Here is a 26,832-nt window from a genome sequence, read left to right as displayed (position 1 = left end):
CAGAGAGAATATTTTACTTCTTCAGAGGAAAGGTGTTTAGATTTACTTCTAACACTTCAAATCACTGCAGAAAAGAAAATAAAGTCCTTGCTCTGTTTGTCGCAAGAGGAATAGTGGAAAAGAAGCACAATTATATTTTTTGTTGTTAGAGAGATCTTCGGACGTTTCCTGGTGATTGTGGCCTCCTGGTGATTGTGGCCTCTGGACTCTGAGGGAGTCTAGAGAAGGCAGAGGCCCATCTGGCTCAGAGACCCTCAGGAAACCTTGGCCCTCTTGATGCCCACCAATCAGTGTCACCAGCGTTGCAGGAGCAAGAGCCAAGGTCTTATTGTTTCCCCAAACTTATATAAAAATCTTTACGTAAATCTCCAATCTTTCCCCAACCCCTCCTACCCCCGTACCCACCACAATACAACCCACACCCCATGATAAACGATTATGGCTGTTCATAGGAAATCCAAAGTGTACAAGCTCACGTTATTCTTTGGGGACATTCATCTCTTGTGCTTTTCTTCTGACACATAACACTGCTTATCAGCCTATTAAAGTTCCAGTGGCATCTGGGTGTTGCCAACCTTTGGCAGTCAAGTTTCATGAATCCTTTGGTCAAGGAAGGGAAGGTACAGAATATTTTTTTGTTTGTCCATTGCCTCAACCCAAGGTAAACTGCCTTGAGGAAGCTCTTCTCTTGGAGAAGGCAGAGATGAGGTTAGAAAAGCCTTTGAGTCTAGAAAGCAAAGGGGGTCCAAAGAAGGCCAAAAAGAGGTTTCTGAAACCTCTCTTTCTTGAGTTATAGTGTGGACTCCTTAACTATGCTTGAGTATTATTACTTTACCTACAATTATTTCTAACTTCTGAATTAGGCAAAGAGGTTCATAAAAATTAGGTAACCTATTGAAGCTCACACCACTGCAAATGTTGGCATCAGGATAAAGCCCAGGTCTTTCTGACACTAAATCCTGCCCCATAAGTCATGCTGAGTAACCTAACAGATATGACTTTATTATAAAGTGAACTTTGCTGATGAGAATTGCCTTCAATAAGAAGCCAAATGGATAAAAAGCATTTCATAATTCACTACGGAAAACCCAATTACTCATCATCTTTTTGTATGTCTGAGAAAGGAAATCCCTCTCTGCCTCCTCCCTGACTCAATGTTTACCTTTGTCTTCCTCCAACTTCTAAAAAATGCTCACTTTAACATTAATCTATGCATATTAATCATAGTATTTTATGAGCCTTTCTAAGATAGATTTTTTTTGTCTGTAAATACATGCAGAGCATCCTTTGTATGCCCCCATTGCCTTCCGTCGACCATGTTGAGCCAATATGCACACACATCTTGGGTATTTGGAGAGATTATGGTTATTTTGAGGCTATCACATTTTCCTCACTATAAAATGGAAGGATTAATGACTAGATTTCTAAGCCAACCCTCATATTTTACATGTGAGGAAAGAAAGGCCCCTGAGGCTAGTAACTTGTTTTAGGTGCCAAAGACGATTAGTGACAAAGCCAGACCCAGGACTCTCAGTTCTGAACTTTCAATTCTGGTTATTTTATGATTAGCCAGTTGTCTGTGTGATGTGTTCATCATTTATTCTTTGTTCAAACCAGATGTGTAAAGCTCAGTTTCAAGCAGGTAAATCCACTAAACTGTAAGCATTTTGACAGCAGGGATAATGTCTAATTTCTCATCAGTCTTCATAATTTACCTCAGTGCCTCACACATAGCAAACACTCAAAAATATATATGCTGAGAAAACCTATGAGCAAGTGGGTTTATAAATAGTATTCTAGTTATAACTTTAGTTAAAAGATTAGACTAAGCTTCTCATAGAATGCTTTTCATTTTTTTCCTTTATAAAGTTATTTTATAAGTGCTAAGTAAAAAACAAAGTGGTCTCACCTAAAATAAAAATAATGTAGCTCAGATCCAGCATCACTGAATGCTAACAAGAGGACTTTTTATTTACAGTATTTGGTGATGATTAAAAAAACCTGCAGCAAACTTTGTTAAGAAAACTTTTTCCATGGCTAAATATGTGCTGTTGTCAACGTTAAAATCAACCCAAGTTGATTCTAAAATCAAAGAACAGACAGAAGTTCAAGTGGGTTGTAAACTTGGCAAAAACATATTCTACCAAGAAAAAAGGAATTCAGCCTCAAAATCAAAAGCCTCAAATGGAACAGACAGAAGTTCAAGTGGGTTGTAAACTTGGCAAAAACATATTTTTACCAAGAAAAAAAAGAATTCAGCCACAAAATCTGTTACTATGATGCATATTCTGGTTTTCCTTTTGTAAGCAAAAAGTCCAGAAAAATAGTATCATAATATTGTATAAAGCAATGGAATATATGTCACATGGCTAAATATATTGAAATTGTTTGCTTGAAATTAGGCCCACTGCATAACAACTCCCTTTGAAAAGTCAAGTTGAAAGAAGCCACCGCACTTAGGCCTTAAGTTTGGGAGTGTGACCTTATATGCTGATAACTTCAATAATAACATTTGAAGTTGCCATAACTAATCAGTTATTACTAGGTAAAAAGTGAGTTTTTCTAATGTGACTTTTTGTGTTGTACCAGTTATAAACCCATGATTACCCTTTCTGTATTATGCTTTTTGTTGCTATCACGAATATTTCAAAGAAGGATAAAATAGCTTAATTTGATTTTTCCCTGTAATAGGTATTCCATATTTCTCTTCTGAATAGTACTGAGTACTTTGAATCCTAAAAGTTTTTTATATGTCAGTGAAACCATGTTCTAAATGAGGAATTAGTGCTGCTGGGACTCCAGATACAGTCACATTGTTTAGAAAATGACCAACGATGCTTGTTGTTATAAGATGATTTTACTCTTCATCAGGGCTGCTGACCGGCCTCAGAGTTCATGCTTGTAATACTGAATTTCTGGAGAGTAGAGACCCAGTTTTATTTGCCACTGTATTCTTTGCATCTAGGACATTGCCTAGCACACAGTAAGCACTCAAAAGATAAATATTTGTGGAATGAATGAATAAGTATAATAAGCTTTTTTCACAGGGTGGCTGGCCATCCACCTTGCAGATTAACAAATTTTATTTCATTGCTTAGAAGGGATGCCTTATGAATCATGTTTATCTAAAACACTTATCTGGGGAAAGGAGTGTTTTTCATTGTTATTAAGTTAAATTAAAAAGCATTCTTAGTATTTTTTAGCATCTATTTTTCCTTCATCTGAAACTGTGCACTAAACAAAGTCTGCAGTGACGGAGGCTGTGTCTTCATTGCCCTACTTTGTCCACCCAATGTCTGGCACAGAGAGGCCAGTTGGTAACTTGTTGTTTCTAAATCAATGAATCAGAATATATAAAATAATTTTTATATTGTTAAAAGATTTAGAAGCAGGAAAGAATAACATTGGTAGTACAAAAAAAAAGGTGACATGGAAGACATTCTTCAGAGAATCATAAGTAAAGGTGAACTGGACAGAGAAATGAAAGTGATTAAATATGACAATTACGGAGAACAATATCCTAATCCTCTGGCCACCTTTCCTCAAGCTTGGGTGGGACTTCCCTGAAAATCCAACTTCCTTTTTCTTCAAGAGGAGATTTATTAGGATTAAAATGAAAAAAAAAAAAGCCATGTGAATACTAGGTGAAGTAGGGTAAGGCATTTTTAATCGTCTGGTTGATTGTACTAATATATTATTCTGGAGAAAAGTGATAGCACATTGAAAATGTTTTAGCTGCAGAGACTTTTGATAAATAAAGGACAATTTACTGAGCTGCTCAGGGCTTAGGGAGCCAATAAGAAATGGGAAAGCACCGAAGACTGGAAAAGCAGAAAGCTTTATTAGCCTTGGGTCTGAAAGAACAGAGAGAAAGAATCATGTTACTCAGCCTGTTGAAAGTTGGAGGCTTAGAAGAGAAACACGTCAACAGATTCTCAAAAGAAAGGAAAAGAATCAGCCATTTTGAGGCAGGGGTGGTGAATAAATACCCCAGTCTCTTTCTCCTGCCTTTCAATCTCCTACTCGTCCTGCACCTCCCATTGACTGAACACAAGTGAAAGTCTGGAGCACAGAGCAGGGCAGAGAACGGATGGAGTGGGGGGTAAGGGCGGGAAAGGAGGACCAATGGAGAATCCCCAGCACATACCTGGCTTCCCTGAATTTCCTTTGCTTATAAGGACTCCACTTATATGGGTTAAGGTATACCATGACTTAATTTCATACTATTTATTAATAAATATAATCTTCAAAGAGCTTATTAACAAATGAGTTCACATCTTAACTAACAATAACACCTTCAAAGGGCCTGTTTATAAATAGGCTCACATCCACAGATTCAGACTTGAACAGGACATGATTCAATGACCGACACCTTGTAAAAGGACTACTGTCTCTTACTGTCTGAACATTTGACATGATCACCTGCCAATCAATCTGTTAACTCAAGGAAACAGGGTAAACTCCAGATAATGTTTGGTCCCAGACACCTTCCCAGGAACAAAAACAAATGGACTGGTTGCCTCTGGAACTATAGTAATTAAACCATCCAGTAATTAAAAGCTTCAGAGAAACTGATATTACAAAATATGCAATCCATAATTGCCTCAAATGGTCATAGAGACATTGTTCTTTCAACCCTTGAAACTTCTATTGTTCTATTTTCAAATGTGAGATAAGGGCAGGGATTAAACTAAAATTTGTCATTAGATTCTTCCAGGACAATAAATGCAGGTTTCAAAAATGGATCTATCCCTCTTCTTTTCGTCTTAGGAATATCTGATAAATATTTATATAGACATAAAAGATATATATCTATTTAAACAATGCAGTCTTTCTAGATTCCTATTCATGTTTTGTTTAAAAAATATTTAATTACATTAAAATTCTAACTAATTTCATTCCAAGATCCAACATGAGCAAACCCCTGATTATATCACACCACTGAGCTCTTGGCACACTGCCTTCTTTTCCTCCCTCTGGCTAGAAACAAAGCTTTTGGGGAAAGGGGAAGCAGGGAGAGATATATTACTCTAAAGCAGTAGTGTGTTGGTATAACAGTTGCTAACACAGTGGTATGAAAAGATGCAGGAGGAAGTAGTGAGGTACAGAACAACAATCGGAGCCTCTTACTTTTTTTCTTGCTCACTCTTCTCTCAACATCCTCATAGTAGATGCCTGAAGAGAGTGGAGGCATATCAATGTGTTTGTAACAAGAATTCTATATCCTTTCAAGCTGTCATATGTTTGTGAAAGCAACATTTCAGATAAGTAAAGGCTCGGGAAGTAGAGCACCCATATTTGCTTCTTGAAAAAGAAATGTCAAAGATGTGCACAGCCTACTGAATGAGGGAGTCCTATTGAAAAGGATGGGCAAGGCAAAGTATAAAGGACTACTGTTAATTACACGAACATAATACAGGTATCACGAACATTCTTAAAACAGAAGAAACGTAAAAAATAATTTAAAAACAGTTTTCTAGATCTAAGATTCTAGAGCATATCATAGAAAGCTGTGCAGTAGAAGAAAATAAAACTGTCAACATATACTGATTAGTTGGGGAATCAATAGGTACTAATTCTTGATGTTGATAACTATATAGTTTGAAATCTATTTGAATTTTTAAACTTACCACTAATTAAATTTTAAAACAGGTTAAATGCCTTCTGAATTACCAGAGGAAACAAAGCAATCAAAGAGAATGTACTCAACGTGGCAAAAAAATAAACATTGAATATTAACCATATTAATAATACTACCAAATATTGAGTTCCAGACACTAGGCTTTACATTATCTCATTTGTCATTTAAGTCACTGAGGTAGCTATTTGTGATACAATTCAAAGCCACATCTGCTTAAATGTGGAGTTTATGATCTTTATTAATACAGTAGTAGGATGGTAAATAGATTTTAACTTATATCTGTTACCATAAGAATGGCTATTTCCAGTACACAGGCCTGCCCGCTCCAGTGCCACAAAGGACAAACACATCTCTAAGTGAGAAGGTGATTTATTGCAAGTGCATAGCAAGGAACTGGGAGAATCTTCCCCAAACCAGCTCAACGTGAGAAGGGGAATTAGGGTTTTTATAGGCAAAAGGAGAGGGGTAGGGGAAAAGAAAAACAAGTGGTGCCAGGGGTCTTGTGAAGAGAATATGTGCAGTTTCTCAGTCCTGTACTGTCTCAAGCACATTCAACTTTGTCCTTGATTTCAGCAACTAATAAACCACAGTTTAGATATATTTGTGCAGGTACAAGGCCTTCATAGCTCTTTTCTCAGCAAACCGTTCAAGGATATCAAGGTTTTTGTGTCTGAGAAAGTTTACAGATTTACATCATTCTGTCTGGTTTTGCTTTGAGACATTATCTTATTCCTGTAAGCAAAACTGAGAAGGGAACTAAGTGCAAAGAGTAAATCTCTAAAATTAGATTAATGGAAAACTGGCTCAATTAGTTTTAGAATTTTCAGAGAGCTGCTTAAGTAAAGAAATTTTATTTATTTTTTTTAAAGATTTATTTATTTATTTAATTCCCTCCCCCTCCCCCGGTTGTCTGTTCTCTGTGTCTATTTGCTGCGTCTTGTTTCTTTGTCCGCTTCTGTTGTCAGCAGCACGGGAAGTGTGGGCGGCGCCATTCCCGGGCAGGCTGCACTTTCTTTCGCTCTGGGCGGCATTCCTTACGGGTGCACCCTTTGTGCGTGGGGCTCCCCTACATGGGGGACACCCCTGTGTGGTAGGGCACTCCTTGTGCGCATCAGCACTGCGCATGGGCCAGCTCCACGTGGGTCAGGGAGGCCCGGAGTTTGAACCACGGACCTCCCATGTGGTAGACGGACGCCCTAACCACTGGGCCAAGTCCGTTTCCCGAGTAAAGAAATTTTAGTAAGCAAATTTTCCAGCTATCATATCCCAATTCTGATTAATTAGTACTAGCTACTAATAATGCTGAACTGTGAAAGTTTCTGGGTCTGAACCCCAACTTATCAGAACTCTCATGGACAATTAGTGATGCTTGTTTTCCAAATGAGAGGGAGGCTCCCCTCAAATGTGCCATGCATTTACTATAGCAATCACAGTTAGAAAAATAGATAACAAAGTTACAAAAGACAAGGCCAAATGTATAACATATGAAAATAGTTATACATGAAATAAATGGACCTGACACAGAAAAAGACTCAAATATCATGTAAAAAAGTTATCCACCTTTAAAATAAGGAATCAAAGAAAAGTTAAAAGCAAATGAATGGACAAAATGTACCCAAAAGTATGAATGCAAACAAAATGAAAACAGAAATTATAGTATTATAGGAAGAGGAGAATTCAAGAAAAAACAGGAATACAAAAATTTATAAAATAAAGCCAAAGCTATGACAAGAGGCAGAGACATAGTCTTTTCCCTTTTTAGTGACTATGGAATGAATATAAATTATTTGATTGCTGACATTAGAAAATATGTTTTTAAAAAAACAAGTGTTACCATTAACTCAAGAAGTAGGAGTGTTGAAATATCAATAAGTGTTGAAGAAATTCAAAGTTGTCATAGATTTCATCTTTTAAGAGCTACCATGGTCAGTGTTTTTATGACTGAGGTCTTTTAAAATTTTAAGGACATGATAACGCCTAGGCTTTAGAAGTTGCTTGAGAGCATGTGGAAAAAAGCGAGAAACCTATCCAATTATTTTTTAAAGAGGCAGCATAATTGCATGTGCTCACAAACACACATACATTAGCACACACATTATAAACTAAATTCAGTATTTCAACTTCATTTATCTAATCAAATAAGTAGAAATTAAAATAACATTTTTCACTATTCAAATTGACAAAATATTAAAAAATTTTTGTTGAACTCTCAAAAACATTGTTGATAGCCTTGTGACCTGTTCAGACATTCTTAGGAAGAAATTTGATGCTGTTTCTATAGACATAAAATTGTTTACACCTTTTCCAATTCTACACTTTTAAAATCTATTTTAATTAAGATGCCACAACTTTTATGTTTGAGGATATTCATTGCATTATGGCTTATTTGGAAGCTTTAAATGTCCAACATATGGTATATCCCTACACTATTTCAAATATATTTTTAAGGGATATTTAAGGGTAAAAGAAAGTTTACAATATATTTTGTGAAAAGAAGGATATAAAATGTATGTGATATGATTTTTATTTTACAAAACACATATACACATGCACAAAGAAAATATACTGGATTAAAATGCGTAGAAATATAGTAATCTTCCCTGCATGATTGATTATAGATTATTTTATTTATATTTTTTCATTTTCCAAATTTACTTCTTCACCATGCATTACTTTTATAATTCTGACAATTGCAAAGAATTTACACACTAATGAAAGAAGTTGTTAATGTGGGGAAAAGTGGAAGGTGTGGGGAGTGGGTCATATGGGAATTCTTTATATTTTTTTATGTAACATTTTATGCAATCTAAGTATCTTTTATTTTTTTAAGATTTATTTTTATTTATTTCTCTCTCCTCCCCCCCCCCACCCCAGTTGTCTGTTCTCTCTGTCCATTTGCTACATGTTCTTCTTTTTGTCCGTTTCTGTTGTTGTCAGCGGCACGGGAATCTGTGTTTCTTTTTGTTGCGTCATCTTGTTGTGTCAGCTCTCTGTGTGTGCGGCACCATTCTTGGGCAGGCTGAACTTTCTTTTGCGCTGTGTCGCTCTCCTTACGGGGCGCACTCCTTGCGCATGGGGCTCCCCTATGCGGGGACACCCCTGCGTGGCATGGCACTCCTTGTGCGCATCAGCACTGCTCGTGGGCCAGATCCACACGGGTCAAGGAGGCCCGGGGTTTGAACCACGGACCTCCCATGTGGTAGATGGACACCGTAACCTCTGGGCCAAGTCTGCTTCCCGATCTAAGTATCTTTTAAAAAATAAATTTAAAATGTATTAAAAAAAGAAAAGCAATTAACGATATTATGCCAAAAAGGAGTTAATTTTAGAGAAGCAGCTTTTAAATGATAAGGGGATATTTTCTAACTAAATAACTAACAAAAGAGAAACTTCTTAATATAGAGTAGTTTAAAAAAGGGGGTGGGTGGGATGAATTTCAAAGCTGTAAGATCTTGAAATAGAAATTTCAGCAAGGCATTAATGGAAGTTCTATATAAATCATTACATAGAAATCTTTATAGGATTAAAAACTTTTCTGCCTAAGTCTTCTGGCATCGAAGGAAGAATCAAATTGCTTCAGGAATATTTTCCACAACCACAAGTATCCTTACCCTTTATTGGGTTCCACCATCAGATTAAAAATAAACCTAATCTCCCTGAGGGCAGGTACCTTTGCTGACAGCTCTCTCTCGGTGAAATATCTAGAACATTGTCACCCCCTACAGGGGCCTAATGAACATTTATAAAATGAATGAATGTTTCCAGCAAAGCACTCTGTCTCTGTGACCTATTTTATTCAGAATATTCATAATGACTTGGCCACACAGCAAGGATGTTTATTAAAGCTGTAGATAACACAGATTTCAGAATAAAAATAAAAAGTATCCCTGATAGGTTGGGACTGTGGCCCCAAATCAGTTAGATAAATTTTACAGAGATAAAAATTAAATCATTCGTTTAGGGCTAAAACATTTATTTCTTGATTTCAAAAGAACCTGGTCTCAGTATAGCCCAACAATGTAACACAATTTCCAACTAAGCTGATCCAGCCTTAGGCTGAGTGTATAGAAGTAAAATAGCCAGACTAAGAAGAGGCAGTTCCTCTCTCTACCGTGCTGGGCTGACCAGATCTCAACTGTTCAATCTAGTCTGGGTGCCAGATTTTATGGCAAGCGTTGTTAAATAAGAGCTTATTCAAGAGTGTGAGGCCAAGAAGATAAATGGCCAGGAAGCGGCCATGTGAGGGCCGATGTAAAGGTTCTGGCGAGGTTTAACCTGAGGAGAAGAAGCCTGGAAAGCAGAAGGGAGCTGCCTTGAGGAAAAGGGTTAGGCATGGTCTGCATTACCCACAGTGCATTGCTCTGACCAAGAGATGGAAAATGCTAGAGTAGATTTGTCTCAATATAAAGTTAGCATGTGCTCTGACTATACATAAACAGAAAGTTCCCTGTCACTAGAAGTGTGTAAGCACCAGCTAGAAGAACAACTTTAAGGAATGTTCTGGAAAGACTTTCCACATTGGATGGCAGGTGGTACCATACTGGTTTCCAACCTGGTGTCCTGTAGACAGTAGCCCACAGAGACCGTGGTTTGTTTTACAAAACATTAGTTTTAGTCAATGCCTTTGGGGGTCATACACTCAATAGTCCCAAACAGTCCACCCTGTGTTCTTTTGTCCTGGATCCTGGTTGCTTCATACATTTATGCTACCTGCCCTGCTCCTTCAGGCATTCAAGTGCATAATCTGTAATGCCCAATTTAATTCTAAGATAACTCGCCTCTGTGACTTGACTTCACCACAAGCTGCCACAGAATTTTCTCCCTTAGGAGGAACAGAAGAGAGAGGAACTTGGCAGTGGCATTGGTAAAGTAGACTTAGCCAAGGAAGATGCTCAGTCCCAAAAAGCCAAACTTGGACCATTTCTCTTGCTCTACATAACTGCAGCATATACTACACCCTTACACGGCTTTTGTCTTTCTCCCCCTCCCAACACTCCCTAATTGTTTTCAATTCCATAGCTTTTTCCCCCTGCATCTCTATGAAGATGGACTATGTTAAATGTAAAACTTTCCACTTAGGATTCAGAAGTTTTTTCTACCAAAACAGGGCAGAATACCAGCCTTTCAGGTTGACTTTTCTTGCTAATTTCAGCAGTTCCAGAAGCTCTTGGCAGGGCCCTGGCGCAGCGGAGTCAGTGGTTGGTGTGATGCTGCCATCTGGTGATTGTTCTGACAAGGTGCCCCAGACACCTGCCTCCTCCCAGGCAGAAATGTCTGAGCTTAAAAGACAGTACAGGGAAGCCGATGTAGTATAGTGGTTGAGCACCTGCTTCCCAGTAACAAGATCCTGGTTTCATTCCCCACTAATGCCTAAAAAAATTATAATAGAGTGGTACTGACACCAGGCAGGGACCATCTAATTTGGGAAGGTAAAATCCAAATCCGTGAAAACAATTGTGTGCTGAAAAAGGTATTATCTAATAAATATTAATATTAATGATAAGTATTAGTTGAGATGTAATGATATTAATAGTGACTGAGTTCTCACAGATATTAGTAATGATCAATTCTGCTGCAAAATTTTTATATATGTAATTATTTCATCTTTTATGTGCTCATAAAGTCTCCTTATATATATGTTATTGGATATCATCGTCATTGCAACCCCACAAGTAACATACTACTACTGTGTTTATTCTTTTCCACATGAGTAAACTGCTTCAGAGAGGGTAAAGTGGCATGCTCAAGATCACACAGCTACTAAGTAGTGGAGTCAGGATTTGAACTTAGCATATCTGGCTCCAAATTGTCCGGATGACTCATTAATGGTACCTAACTGGCTCTCAGGAGCTTACATTGTAGAAGGTTAGCTTGCCTGAGCTATGGGATTGGTGGTGTGGGGGTAACACATAGTCTAAAGGGACATGACCAAGTCAAATGGATGTTGGGGGTAGTCAAAGGGTTCCAGTTTTCTTAGTTTTGGAATAGGACAAAGTCAGCATTTGAGGATTTAGATGATAAGATCTAGCTAGGAGCAAGTAGAAGTCAAGGAAGGCCCTTAGTCCAGTAGAATATGGAAGAGCTATGGCTCATTGGGCACAATGAGTGCCTAGAGAAAATTCCATTGGAGGTGATAAGACTTCTAATGTTCTTCAGATAGTTTCAGGAACTGGGTGGGACTGAACCAGGGATACTCGTACAAGTTCCATTGCTCCTGTCAGATGCCATACTGCCTTCCCCAAAGCCAAGCCTCCCCCATATTACATACTAGGTTGTAAGAGTGTAGGAATAATAGAGAAAGGATGAATATTTTTATTTATCTATTTTAATAATATATCATAGTCATTGTGGGCTAAGCCATTCCTCTTTCTTCTCATTTAATTCCTACAATCCTAAAACAATATTTAGAATTTGCAAACCCACTTTGTGATGTTTATAGGTAGGAAAGATTTTTAGCCTCCTGAAGAAATTAAACCATCTGTAGATTGGCCCATATTTTGCTGGGGAATCTCTCAAAATGATGTGAATGCTTGCCATTTGACTTTTAAATCACAAGATAAATGAGCCTCCACTCCTGAGAAAACTGTGCCCAATTCCATCCTATCTCACCATCAAAGTGAGGTTCTCAAAAGCCTGGTTTTCATAAGTTTTTTTAAATGAGTTTTATAGTTTTCTTTTGCACTCTACACAAGTGCGGTCAACCAAAGGTAATATTTATATCACGAATGTATCTCTTTTACTTTTAGGGACCATTCTACTTTTAGTGACCGTTCATGTTTCCATTTTGATTTGGGTCAGACTGATATGGACCAGCCATGATATGAACATATAATTTTGTTCTGGTACGCTAACATAAAATTTCATTCTAGGTTGTAGGAAGGGGAATAGCAATCAGTTTAAATGAAGCTTATGTCCCAGAATAACTATTGCTTAGAGAGTATCTGAAAAGTTCAAATAATAATGATGTACAGGAGTCATTCATGGTTTGTGGTGCAAATCTTACACCACTACCTTTAGAAATAACAGAAGGATCCAGAATCCTCACTTGTCCATCCTTCACCAAGGTCAACCCCTCCTTACTGAATATCTTTGGGTCCCCTAACGCTTCGTATTGAATGAGGGTGATGAGTGAGGAGTGGAAGTTGGTGCTCTTTTGCTCTCTGCTATCTATATACTCTGCCTACTGCAGAAAGGCCCTGGGGACTGAGTGGAACAAGCTATGGTGAGTGCTGAAGCACGTAAGGGGAACTTAGAACAGGGAGCTTGTGTGGACATTCTTGAGAATGGACTCCCCATCCTACAGGGTTATTCCATGGAGAGGCTCCAGCCAAAGTGACCAGGACCCTTTGCATAGCACCTAAAAAGGATTTGAATTTCTGCATTGAGCTTTTGATATGTGTCTGCCATCATCATAATTTATTATGTATCCATAGCTGGTATAATGAGGAAAATGGGTGATTTTTTTCCAACTCTAAAAGGATCTGAAGTATTTTTAAATGGCTGCGTTAAACTAGAGCAAGAACAGTGAGCTCATAGTGGGTTAACTATTGTACAAGTAAATTTCCTATAATAAATATGTAATGTGTATACCCTAATTTATCTAACAAATTAAACAAATATTTTATTACCCAGGTTAAATTCTCTATAAAAATTACACATGATTGTTACAGGAAAATCTTGCAGACAGCTCCTTCCGTATAAACTATTCTATATTATAATTATATGTGCTTATATACATAGATTCTTTGTTATAAACCTGATACTACATTATTATTTTTACTTAGTCAATTATCCTTTAAAAATACTTAAGTTATAAAAACAAAATCTTTAGTAGATACCCTCATGGTTACCATTTCCAGTACCATTCATTGCTTTGTATTGCTCCTCGATGCAATCTGTTTGCCTTCTGCCTGCAAAACTTCCTTTCACATTACTTGTAACAGAACTGCTGGTGATGAATTTTTACCTGTTTTATATGTCTGAAAAAGTATGTTTCATCTTGGTTTTTGAAAGATATTATTGCTGGGTCTAGAATTCTAAGTTGACAGTTTTTTCTTTCAGTACCTGACAGATGTCACTCTACTGTTTTCTCACATGATTCACTTCCAGTGAAAAATCTGCTATGATCCTTATTATTGTTCCTTTGTCATAATGTGCTATTTCTCCCTGGCTGCTTTTAAGATTTTTTTTCTCTTATCACCAGTATTAATTCTGATGTTCTTTTGTTTTGTTTTTTCATTTTTCTTGTGCTTAAGGTTCATAGAAATTCTTAGATCTGCATGTTTATAGTTTTCATGAAATTTGAAATCTGCTCTTGGGATTCCAGTTACCTGTATGTTAAGCTGCTTAAAGTTGCCCAACAGCTCACTGATTCTCTTTCCATTAAATTTTTTTCTCTCTATTTTATATGAAACTCTTTCTATAGCTATTTCTCAATTTCACAAATCTTTTCTTATGCAATCTCTAACCTGTTGTTAATCCCATCTAGTGTAAATTTTACCTGACACATTATAGTTTTCATCTCTAAAAGTTCAATTTACATCTACTTTATAGGCTTGCATATCTCCACTTAATGTGTTTAATCTTTCCTCTGATTTCCTCAACATTCATACATTAAGTCATGATAACTGATTTAATGTCCTTATCTGCTAATTTTAAAATCTGTGTCAGTTCTAGGTCGGTTTTGATTGATTGATTTTTCTTTTCATTATGGGTGATTTTTTCTACTTTTGTGCATGTCTGGTTTTTTTTGAGTTGCTTTTTTTTTTAAATTTACTGAAATCTATCACTCATACATAAACATACATAAACAATAAATGTATAATAGTTGTGAACTTACAAAACAAACATATATAACATCAAACATATATAACATCTTACCCTACCACCAATAACTTGCATTGTTTTTAAACCTTTTTAACTAATGATTAAAGAGCATTGTCAAAATATTACTACTAAACAAAGTAGCTTTCCCCTAATCAATCCGATTGTTATTATCTTTATATCATTTATATATGAACATACATAAACAATTAAGTGTATAGTAAAAGTTGTGAACTTACAAAGCAAACATGCATTACATCCTACAGGGGTCCCATACATCAACCCTCCACCAACACCTTGCATTGTCATGACACGTTTGTTACAAACTAGGAAAGAACACTGTCAAAATCTTACTACTAATCATAGTCCTTATCTTATAGTTGGTGTGTTTTCCCCCCAGCCCACCCTATTATTATTTCTTAAATGTATTTTTTTATGACAGAAGTTGTAAACTTATAAAACAATCATGCACATGTGGAGAATTCCCAAACAACACCCCTCCATCAACACACCACAATGTAATGTGTCATTTGCTACAGATAAAATAATATCATCTGATTGTTACCATGTCCATAGTGTACATTTGGCTCACATTTTCCATACTGCCTCAGTAACAACACAGTATATCTTTTGCATAGATGCAAGAATAATATATTATTACTACTAACCACAGTCCATAGGTCACTCCCGCTGTATTTTTCCCATGCTTCTCCACGTTCCCATCACCCTGCAGTAGTGATAAACATTTGTTCTAGCTAACAAAGGACACTCTTGCATCTGTACCATCAACGACAATTCTCACCCACCTCTTGGTTTACTGTGCTATCCAGTTCCTAGATTATTCTCAAGCATTCTGTCAATTGGCATTTATATAACTAGTCTACCGTTTTCAGTCACACCTCCATTTATAAACTAGCTCTTACACTGTGTTACCATCCACTCTATACATTTCCACAATTTTACAGTAAAGCTAATTAAAACTTCTACATACATTAAACATCAGTAGCCCACTCAGTCCTTCTCTTATCTCCTGTAAGAATCCACCACCTACCACCAGGTCTTGAAGATATTTTCCAATAATTTCTTCCAGAAGTTTTATGGTTCTTGCTTTTATTTTTAGTTTTTTGATCCATTTTGAGTTAATTTTTCAATAAGGTGCGAGATACGGGTCTTCTTTCCTTCTTTCAACTATGGATGTCCAATTTTTTCAGCACCATTTGTTGATTAGATTGTTCTGCCTGAGCTGTGTTAGTTTGACAGGCTAGTCAACAATCACTAGACCATACTTTTGAGGGTCTGTTTCTGAACCATAAGTTTGGTTCCATCAGTCCATTGTGTCTGTCTTTATGCCAATACCATGTTGTTTTTAGCACTATAGGTAGGTATTATGATTTAAAGTCTGGAAATGAGGGTTCACTTTTCCTTTTCATGATGTTTCTGGCTATTCAGGACTCCTTACCCTTTCAAATAAATTTAATCTTGTATTTTCAATTTTTTCTTTAATGCTGGTGTTATTTTTATCAGGATTGTTTTAAATCTGTATATCAATTTGAGTAGAATTGACATCTTAATGATATTTAGTCTTCCAATCCATGAACATGGAATGTTATTCCAGTTGTTTAGGGGGTTAGGGTTTTTTTATTTGTTTTAACAAAGAGCTGCAGTTTTTTTTTAATACAAGTGCTTTACATCATTGGTTAAGTTTATTCCTGACTCTTTGAGTTTTATCTGTCATATTTTATTTTCACCACTCTTTCGACACTTTCAGTTACTTTTATTGATACAATCTTCATTTCTAAACTCTCTTCCAGACCTCTCTCTTCTGACTTTTCTTTTCAGGTTCTAGCACACCCTTTAGTATTTCCTGAAATTCTGGTCTCTTGCTTAGAAATTTTCTCAGTTTCTGTTTATCTGTGAATATTCTAATTTCACCCTCATTTTTGAAAGACATTTGCTGGATATAAGATTCTTGGCTGGAAATTTTTCTCTTGTACATCTTAGATTTATCAAACCACTGTCTTCTTGCCTCCATGGTTTCTGGTAGGAAATCAGCACTTAATCTTATTAGATATCCCTTATATGTTATCCATTGCTTTTCCCTTGCTGCCCTCAGAATTCTCTCTTTGTCTTTGGCCTTTGACATTCTGATGAGTATGTGTCTTGGAGTTGGTCTATTTTCGATTTTTTCAGATGGGAATACGTTGTGCTTCTTGGACAGGGATATCTATGTCCTTCAGTAGCATTGTGAAATTTTCTACCATTATTTCTTTAAATATTTCTTCTGCCCCTTTTCCCTTCTCTTTTCCTTCTGGAACACCCATGACACATATGTTTGCACATCTTTTGCTGTCAGTTCCCTGAGACCTTGTTCAATTTTTTTCCATTCTTTTCTTCATCTGTTCTTTGTATGTTTACTCTCTGTATGTTTACTTTCAAAGGCCATTTCTTCAGGCTCACCAATCCTTTTTTCTGCCTCTTCAAATCTGCTATTTTATGATTCCAATCATTTTTAATTTCATTGATTGCACCTTTCATTCCCATAAGAGCTGCTATTTTTCTATGTATGCTTTCAAAATCTTCTTCTTGCTCATCCAATGTCTTCTTTTTTTTTTTTAGGTTTTAAAACTTTTTATTTGCATATTTTAAAAATTGTGCATTCCAATAATTAAAATCATTTAAACAACAACAAAAAAATGGCACTCTGATTAAACTGCATTTTACAGCCTGTAGGACACCTTGGACCAACTTTTGCTTTTACTCTAGATTTCACTGTCATCCTTCACCAATATGCAAGTTCTTTTCCTTCCCTGCCAGCCAGACAGGCAGATGGGAGAGGCAGGCATGGCCTTCCTTGTCAGTAGTTCTCGATTCTTTGATGTGTAAAGGTGCAGCACAGTCATTTAAACTTAACCAACCTCTTTGCATATTACAAAGTTAACAGCTAAAAGAAGTAAAATAAGAAGGCAATGCTTATGGAATGTACAGTGTATATTGGCGGCGCCCGCCTCATTACGATTTGCCTGCTTGCTTCTTCTGTTCGATCATTTCTTTGGAAGGCAGTGGATTTTTCTCTTGAGTTTCTGTCTTCTTCAATTTTGACTTATCGAATTTCTCAATCTCAGCCATATTAGGTTTGTCAGACATGGTTGCAGAGGAAGCCGAGTGAGCCATGAGCAAGGAGAAGCTGGTCCCCGCAGTGTTTGTCACCGAGTCCAATGTCTTCTTACTATCCTTAATCTCTTTAGCCATCTCATTGAATTTATTAAGATTTGTTTGAACATCTATAATTAGTTGTCTCAATTCCTTTATGTCATCTGGAGGCTTATCTTTTTCCTTTAACTGAACCATAGCTTCCTGTTTCTTGCTGTGGATTGTAATTTTTAGTTGGTATTTGGCATATGGCTTACTAGAGTATTTATTGTGGGTGCAGTTTTTCTCTTTAGTTTAGGGCTTCCTGTCATTTCTTCCTTACTGGTTGTGCAGTAGGAGCCAAGCATGTAGTTGGTGCTGTAAACTGTGGAGGCTCAAGCTGCCCTCATTGCACCAGGGACCAATGAATCTTCTTCCAACTTTTTCCTTTGACAGGGGTAGGGACAGCATCATGGCTATGTGGAATAATCCACGTGCAGGCCTAGACTGTAGTTGCCCAAAGAGACTGATGAAGGTTCACATCCCTTTCTCCCCTGCCTGGGACAGGGATGGAACTGCAGGTGTGGGCAGCAGTTACCTGCAGTTACCTATTTAGCTGGTGCAGAGCTCGTCAGCCTCCTACTGCCACAGGCAGGGCTGAAGCCTAGGCAGGCTGCAGGCTGATCTGCATGAAGAAACTGATTTCTGCTGACACTGAGAGTTTCATTCAGCCCAGCTTCCCCTCAGGCTGGGGGCAGAGTCAGAATAGAAGCTACTGGCCTCTTTCTGATTTGGGCTGGTTCACATAACCCTGTCCCCAGAGTTATCTCTTAGCCAGCCAAGTCTACCAATCAGTAGCCCAAATCGGCAGCCAACCATCTCCTCCTCCCCTGTTTCTGGGAAATGGAGCTTCCAATTCCCATCACAGAACAGCTCCTGGGGTGGCTCATGCTGCCAGAGTAGCAGGATGATCACTGGCCTCCACAGCTTGGCCAGTAATTTCCTGGAGAGGCCTGCACAGGTCCCTGCAGCTTCCTCCCTGCTGGAGGTGGCACTGGGGCCTAGGCTAGAACTGCAATATGATCTGGATGGGAAGAAGCTGGTCTCCACCAGCACTGGGATTTTCAGTCTGCCCCACTTCCCCTCATTCCAGGTGCAGAGTTAAGATGGCAACTCCTGGCCTCTTTCTGACTTGGACAGGTTCAAGCTTTAGCTGTTCTCAGGATTATACTGTAGCCCACTGAATTTCCTCATCAGTAGCTGAAATAGGTGCCCAACCGTCTCTTCCTCCCCCATTTTGGGGAAGTGGAGCTTCTGATTCCAGCCACAAAACAGCTCCTGAGATGGCTTGTGCCTCCAGTGAAGGATGGGTACTGGCCTCCGCTGCATGGAGCCTCTATTTACGAGTCTTTTCTGCAAATGGGCAGTCTCCTTCTTCCAGTCCTTCAAAGATGTTGCGGGATGCTCTTCTGGTCCCGTAGAGCCCCCAAAAAGGTGCTTCAGCTAGCTTCAGAGATCTCTGGGTGTTTGCTAACTGCCCTGTAGCAGGAGCCAACTCTAGGAGCTCCTTATTCTGCCGCCATCTTGCTGGTTGTCTGTCTGATATTTTTGATTGAATGCCAGACATTGTGAATTTTACCTTGTGGGTACTGTATATTATTGTGTTCTTATAAATATTTTGAACTTAGTTTTGAGTCACAGCTTTGTTACTTAGAAACCATGTTTGATCCTTTAATATCTTGCACTTAACACTTGTTAGGTGGAGCTACAGCAGTGCTCATTGTAGGGATAATTATCCCCCATTCTTGAGGCAAGACCCTTCTCAGTACTCTACCCCCAATGCCCTGAGAATTATGAGCTTTCCCAATATGGCACATGCTATCTTCTCAGCCCTGAGTGAGTGCTGGATCCTATACCCTCTAATTCTTTCAGATAATTCTTTCCACAGTTTTTGGTAGTTTCTTCACATACATTCACTGATCAGTATAAAAGGAACTCTCTGCAGTTCTCTAGAGTTCTCTCTGTGTGCATTTCTAACCTGTCTGGTACTCTGTCCTATGAATTCTAGCTAACTCAGTCTCCCTGGATTCTCAGCTCTGTATCCTCAATTTAGAGATTCTGCCTGTCTTTTTACCTGCATTAACCATTGATACAACATGACCTGAAAACTCTCTCAAGTTAGTAATCTGGGGCAATCACAGGGTTCACTTCATTTGTTCTTGTCTCTCAGGGATTTTGGCCCTTCATTGCCTGATGCCCATTGTTTTGCAAACCATTGCTTTTTTTACATATTTTGTCCAGTGTTTTAGTGGTTTCAGGTAAGAATAAAAATGATTCCTTTTACTCCGTCTTGAACAGAAGCAGAAGTTTCCGTTAGGTCTCTTACAAGTAGATATCTTCCATATTTGACCTTTATACCTATATAACAAGAAGCAAAGGCTAGATCTTGATATTGTTTTCTCAGAACTACTCAGATTCACTTAACCTGTAGGATTCAGCTTTTAAAAACTTATGCCCTTTGCCTTTCTGTATTTAATTTTACTTGGGACTGAATTAAAGGATTTGGAATTTATTGTTTTAAATTCTAAAAAGTTAAGTCTCTCTATTTTTTCTTTCTCTATATTTTGGGCTCCAGGTGAAGTCATTGGAATTTGGGCAGGGTGGGCCACTCCTGGGACCATGCCTCCACTGACCATCTTTGCTCAGATGTCTGGGCAATTGAGGTGGTGGTAGGAGATAGCCCTACAGGGAAATGAGGCATTGTTTCCCTGACTGGCACAGTTGTCCTCCAAGATTGGGCCTAGCTTGGACCTGGGTTTGGTGCTCTGAATCTTTCTGCAGTAGTTAGTTCTTCAAGCTAAGGCAAATCCCCCCACTCATATTCCTGACACCCAAGCATTACATCTCCAACAATTAACTTTTCCTTTCATGGCACTTCTCAGACACATGCCCAGGCTTTTCTCCTAGGACAAACAAGGCTCCTCCATCTGCTCATTGTAATCTAGGGGAGGGTACAATCTAATCCATTTCCCCAATGGATTTCTTATTCTAGCCTAGACTGTAGTATAGCTGGAAGCCTTTCTCATTTTAAAAAAAGAGAAAAAAATTCTATAATTTAATCTTTGTCAGAAAAACTAGTATCTACCCAGTCCCGCAACCCCACAATAATAGCACAATATTTGCCTCAGAATATACACATAGGTTTAGAATTTCCAGAAGCTCTTGTTTGCAAAGTCTTCACCTGCCCACATTTAATAATGATCTTTCTCTGCTTGTTTCAGCCCCTCTCAACTGACAAGAACAGCAGTCTAGAACATGAGCATGGAGTAGTAATAGTCATATAAACACAGTCCAGCTGAAGTTAATAAGGGATTCTCACCCAAAATTTAGTAAAAGGAAATATATATAAAAGGATATGTAAATTTTGATTTTTTATTGTCTTATTACAGCGGCACAGAATGCAGATGTTTTCTTCTGGATTTTCTTCACCTAAGTAAAGATTCATTTCATGCCCATACTGTTAGTTTTTTTTGTTTTTTTATTTAAGTTTTATTTATTTCTCTCCTCTTCTCCACCCCCCCCCCCACCCAGTTGTCTGCTCTCTGTGTCCCTTTGTGTTCAGTTGTATTCTTCTGTGTCCACTTGTATTCTTGTCAGTGGCACCAGGTATCTGTCTCTTTGGTTGCATCATCTTGCTGTGTCAGCTCTCCTTGTGTGCGGCGCCACTCCTGGGAAGACTGCACTTTCTTCACAAGGGGCGGCTCTTCTTATGGGGCACACTCCTTGCACGTGGGGCTCCTCTATGTGGGAGACACCCCTGCGTGGCATGGCACTCCTTGTGTGCATCAGCACCATGCTTGGCCAGCTCACCATACAGGTCAGGAGGCCCTGGGTTTGAACCCTGAATGTGGTAGGTGGATGCTCTGTCAGTTGAGTCAAATCCGTTTCCCAAAGTTTTAAAACTTCCTTTGTTTCCTTTTTATTCTTGTATCAGGAAACAGTGCTGCAGTTTCACATGGACTTCCTGAGACCTGAAGAGCTCTCCCTGGAACTTCCACATTAATTTATGTTTCTATGCAGTAGGCATTATTGAGCATCTGTGGCCTGCCAGGCACATAGAAGATTTGATCCCACTCCTGTTGGCAGCACATTTACAATTTGCTAACTTCAAGGCCTTTTTCTCTGTTTCTGCAGGTGCCGGGGTGAACAGAGCAAACAGTTGTCAGTCTGACAGCAGCGGATTCCTGGAGGAGCCCCCAGAACCACTGCCCCTCCAGGTAAAGGTGCTGCTCAAGGGTTGGAATAGGAATGGAAGGAAACATAATCTTAAAAGGGCCTTTCCATAAGTGAAAAGAGCCATCAACACCTAGAAAATAGATGCTATGTGCTCCCAAAGGGGAGCAGATGATGGACTCATGCCAGACAAGGCATCCGAAAGCTCAGGTTTCCTTTCCTTTTAAATTTCTTTTGATTTTTCTAAATAAGGAAGCAGAGTTTCATAGAGAGGAGGTTCCAGGTAAAGCAGTTAATTGATATAAGACCTGAATTTATCTCCCGACTCCTAAATCCATTGATAACTGTAAGAAATCTAGTGTCTCCGCAACCTTCCTTACCCATTTGCCTTTATCCTGGTTTCGCCTACAGATGCCTTCCCTGCTAAGCAACCAAAGCCCTACTGAGAATGGGTGCAGAGCACCAAGGGGTCAGAGCCCCAGCGTGGCATCTTCCCAGGACTGTCAGCAAGAGTCAGATGAATCTGATTCCAAGAGTATGGTGAGCACTTCTCTTTCAAGCCAAGACTGGAGCACCTTGGAAGAAAAGACCTCAACATCTATGGTGGAGGAAGGGTCTCGGCCTGAAACCATGGAAGGTCTGCCAGAGCTGGTGATCCCTGACAAGACCCCCAGTGGGGACACATCCCCAAGGAAGGACAGCCCCCCGCGGCAGCTTCCACCACCAGCCCACACTGAATATGAGGTTGTTGGAAGCACGGTCACTTCCAAATATGACTGCCCTCGGGAGTTTATGGGGGACCACATCACAGAAGTGAAAGGTGGGCTTCTGAAGCCTGAGGAAGCAGGGGGAGTATGTGAGGAAAGCCACAGCCAGGAGTCTCAGAGACCACCTGGAAATGCACACACTCAAGATAAGTTCATTTACGTCGATGCTGAAACCCCAAGAGAGGAGAAAATCTGCAAACTCTGTCCTGCCATCACCACCACCTTGTTGACACCAGGAAGTCCACCGCAGCTTGTTCCCGTGCAGAGTGACGTCACATCCTATAGAGGTGACCTTACTCAAACAGCTGACAAGGCCATCGCCCTCCTAGATAAACTGCCTGGAGATACCCTCCAAGCAAAGCCAAGATGTAGCACTTTGGGTCAAACTCCATCTAGGGCAGACACGGAGATGGGACACATCTCTCCAAATGCTGACTTAAGCCCAGGCGACTCCAGGTCTGTGAGAGCCCAGATGCCCTCCAATCTGGTGTCAGCTGCTCAGAAGGCTGTGGCCTGGGGGACTGACTCCAGAGGAACATCTTTAGAATGCACTTTGTGTGACCCTATTACCACAACAGGACCAGGTATGGGGACAGAGGCAAGACGGTTCAAAGATGCTTCTGTTCAGACTTACACCTGTGAGCCCAATCCTTGGCAATGCTGTCCAGCAGCAAGTAATAAGGCCTTGAAACATGGACACCAGCCCCTCACCAAATCGGTCTCTCTGGACACAGGCTTCCCTGGTTCCTACACGGTGGGCAGCTGCCATGCCTCCCCTGCCCACTGCTGTATCTGCCGTCATCACCAATCCTGCTGCCACGTGGAGAGGCAAAGCCCCAGCCCTGCGCCCTCAGCCCGTGTCTCTCTCCTGTGCTCACATATTGATCATCTGGAAGCCCAGGTCGTGGAGGCGTTGAAAGTCCTTCAGGATACCACAGTGAGGGAGCTCTGTTCCGTAAGTGTTCATCTCTGCAAAGTAAGGAAAGCAGATGCACCTGCAATAACACTTTAAGGACATGCCCGTCCTTCTCTTCTGAATACAAGATTCCAGGGCACACCTTTCAATTTTAAATCATGAGTAATATTTGTAGAACACTTTATTGCTTATGATATATTCTCACCATCTTCCGATTTGATGCTTCCTACACCTTTTGAAGGAAGGAAGGCACTTTTTGATCAGTCCTCATTTTATAGATGGGAAAACTAAGGCCTAGTACAATAAAATAATATGGCTAAGGTTATAAACATGTATGAATCTGTCCTTCATCTCCAGTTCTATCTGAGAATTCACTATCTTAAATACCCTTAGCTTTATGATCTTGTACATGTCATTTAATCTTTTGGGGCCTAGTTCCTGTTTTGTAAAACAGGGAGGCTACTCATCTACCAACACAGGATTATTTTAGGATTAGATAAAACCCGCAGAGCACGCAGCTCAGTGCCTGGCACCTAGAAAGCTTTGGTAAAGATAATTGTGTGTATATTTTTCTTATTATCAATTTTTTACTGCTACTATATTTTATTATAGTATAATGCTCAGGTCTTGAATCTAGAGTTTGCAGTGTCAAATGGAGGAACTTTTGGTCTATCTCTGCTAAGCTTGTTTAAAAGTAGAGACTGAGGTTACTGAGAACTAAATGACTCCAACCTTCTTTAGCCCCTGATTAATCAGTAAGTATGTAACGAACCTTTTTGACAATCTCTGTGTAGTGATTCTCAAGATGAGAAAAGATATGAGTCTTCAAGGCTAGACATTGGCTAAAAAATTAAGACAGTCAGACATGAAACTATACTTACAAAGAGTAAAAAATTCATGTGGCACAGATCATGCAGACCTGCTGCTGTTCAGAGGAGAAAGAAAGGGAACTATGATTTACTGAGCATCTACTGTTTGGTCCCTGAAAGGTTACTCTCCCACTTTTTAATTCCACAAATATTATTGAGTTCCTATGTTAGCCACCTTATGTTTTTTCATTTACTCTTCATTTTCACCCAGGCCATAAATAGTTACAGATGAGAAACTAGAACCTAGAGAGTTGACGAATTTTACAACATCACACAACTATGAAGTGGTGGGTCCAGATTTAAAATCAGGCCTGCCTGACACCAAATTCTTGGACAGTACACTCCAGGCAAAGATGCATCCTAATTTAAAATATCTAAATCTATAAATATGTAACATAACATTAGAAAATGACTGTTTGAAAGATAAAGCAAATCACTGCAAGGGTCTTCCAATGTATAGAAATCTACATAAATGCAATATCAATATTAGAAAGTGGTCCCATGAAAAATAAAGTGATTCACTACCTCATTTTTTAAATGACAGAACTTCCAGGCATTTGGAGTATTATTACATAAGCCACGAATGAGAGTCAAACTAGGAAGAGACAGCATCGTTTCAGTGTTTCTTAGATCAATTCTAGGTGTAATGTTATCTGAAAGTTAATTAGTTTTATTCAGTAGAAGAAAAAAGCAAAGCTATTGTATAGCTGGGGGCCTTCTGGAGGATCAAAAGGCACAAGTTCAAGTCCTAGAAAAAGTAGTAGAAGGAATAGTAAGAGTAAGAATGAGAATGAAAATAAAAACAAGAATGAAGAGGAGGAGAAGAATGGCAGTCAATATTTATTGAAAATAATGCAATATTTATTGTGTTATTTTCAATGGTCTAAAACAGTGATTCTCAACTGGCAATGACCCTCCCCCCTCCCCCCCAGGGGAACATCCTGCACCGTCTGGAGACATTTTTGGTTTCCTTGACCGCAGGATGAGGGTCAGATGCTACTGGTGTCTGGTGCGCAGGAGCCATGGATGCTGCTAAACCTCCTACCCTGCACAGAACAGACTTCCAGCTCTAAGGGACTAAACATTTATTTGACCACATATTTCATATGGGAAAATGTTAGGGATGAAAGATATGAAGAAGGTGGCATGCTGAGAGGCTGTAGGGGGAAAGAAATTTAATCCCAGAGTTAGGTACTCCAGAGTTCCTATGAACCTATGACAGAAATTAGGTTGCTGTTTTAACATACGAATATGTATCTCGAAAAAGAATATTTTTTCTAAATTATATTTTTAGGTTAAGCCTTATAAAGACATACAAATGAAATCATATTTAAGTTTATGTTTTGTTAGAAAAAATAAAATTTCCTAAAATTTAACCTATATTCAAAACTCTAGAAGAAATGGTCCTCCTAGACATACCCAATGTCCGTTTTAGTGTAAATGTTGTAGATATTTAATCCATAATAACATAATATATGGTTTCTGTTCACATCACCACTATTTAAAGCAATGTAAATCATTTATTGTCTGTGTTAAGATGAGAAATAGCAAACATGTTCCCATAGACTAAGAAGTTAAAAGTCTGTTATACCAAACTATAATTCAAATTATCTTTGGAAAACACTGTCACTTAATTTATCAATATTATTACAAGACATCTATTATGGCAACAGCTATATATTTAGACTCAATTGGACTGTCATTCATTTAGTTACATGACCACCAGTTAAAAAAAAAGAAAAAAAAGTTAATGTAGCCTCCCATGGCACAGATAGGAAAAAAATTTTCTTGCTCATCTCATAACAGGATGCATATGTCCTACCCAATGAGATTATTTGACACAGTTGGGGTGCCCATGACAATTCAGTACAGAGAGAGGAGATGTCAGGGTCTACAGTAGCTTAGCCCTTAAAATAGTGGGCTGACTGTTCATCAGGAGGACGGGAAGTTCACCAGGGAAATCATGATATCCAGACAACACAGCAGATGAATTAGTTCAGCCCAGTGAAACCAGGACTATTAGACAGTGTTAGACACTTAACATGTTGGTGTGCACTCATGACTTTGTAGGAGCATGGCTCTCCTGTTGAAGGACCAGGTGGGTCTCTGGCTCCTCGGGATTGTGTTAGCAGATGGAAAGACTGTAGCTTCTGGGAGGAAGGTAGACTGGTAAGTGTAAGAGAGGACCTCGGAGGAGCTCAGACACAGGCCATAGAACCCAGAGCCAGGTACAAGGTAAGGCTGGATCTGGGAGGACCTAAAGATTACATCTGAGTCAGCTCCAAGATGCTGGAAGGCCCTGCGTGTGGCTGGGTCGGAGCTCTGCCCGTTCCTCCTGCCTCACACCGAGAGGCAGTCTTGTCCCTAAGGAGCCCCAGCTGTGTGGAGAGCTGGCAGCGGGAAACTGATGCTCCTCTTGACTTGGCACTATAAAGCATCACCACTTCTGCAGAA

The 26,832-nt window shown here is 39.1% G+C and overlaps 1 protein-coding gene across 29 annotated transcripts in view; it reads left to right on the top strand.

The window, feature by feature from the left end:
• Window positions 1-26,832, top strand: part of ITPRID1 (ITPR interacting domain containing 1) — a 159,491-nt gene that overhangs the window by 115,076 nt on the left and 17,583 nt on the right. For all 29 annotated transcript variants that reach the window (XR_009185763.2, XR_009185762.2, XR_001118903.4 and 26 more), the window contains 2 exons: window positions 21,788-21,870; window positions 22,238-23,548. Coding sequence is in view for 14 of the 29 variants with exons in the window: in XM_071215099.1 (XP_071071200.1) it covers window positions 21,788-21,870; window positions 22,238-23,548 (1,394 nt within the window). In the remaining 15 variants the exon portion in view is untranslated. The remainder of the gene's footprint in view (window positions 1-21,787; window positions 21,871-22,237; window positions 23,549-26,832) is intronic.

The sequence above is a fragment of the Dasypus novemcinctus genome, chromosome 5 (assembly GCF_030445035.2).
Source record: "Dasypus novemcinctus isolate mDasNov1 chromosome 5, mDasNov1.1.hap2, whole genome shotgun sequence".
Taxonomy (NCBI): Eukaryota; Metazoa; Chordata; class Mammalia; order Cingulata; family Dasypodidae; genus Dasypus; species Dasypus novemcinctus.
Note: the sequence above shows the minus strand (reverse complement) of the source record. Positions and strands in the feature narration are given on the sequence as shown.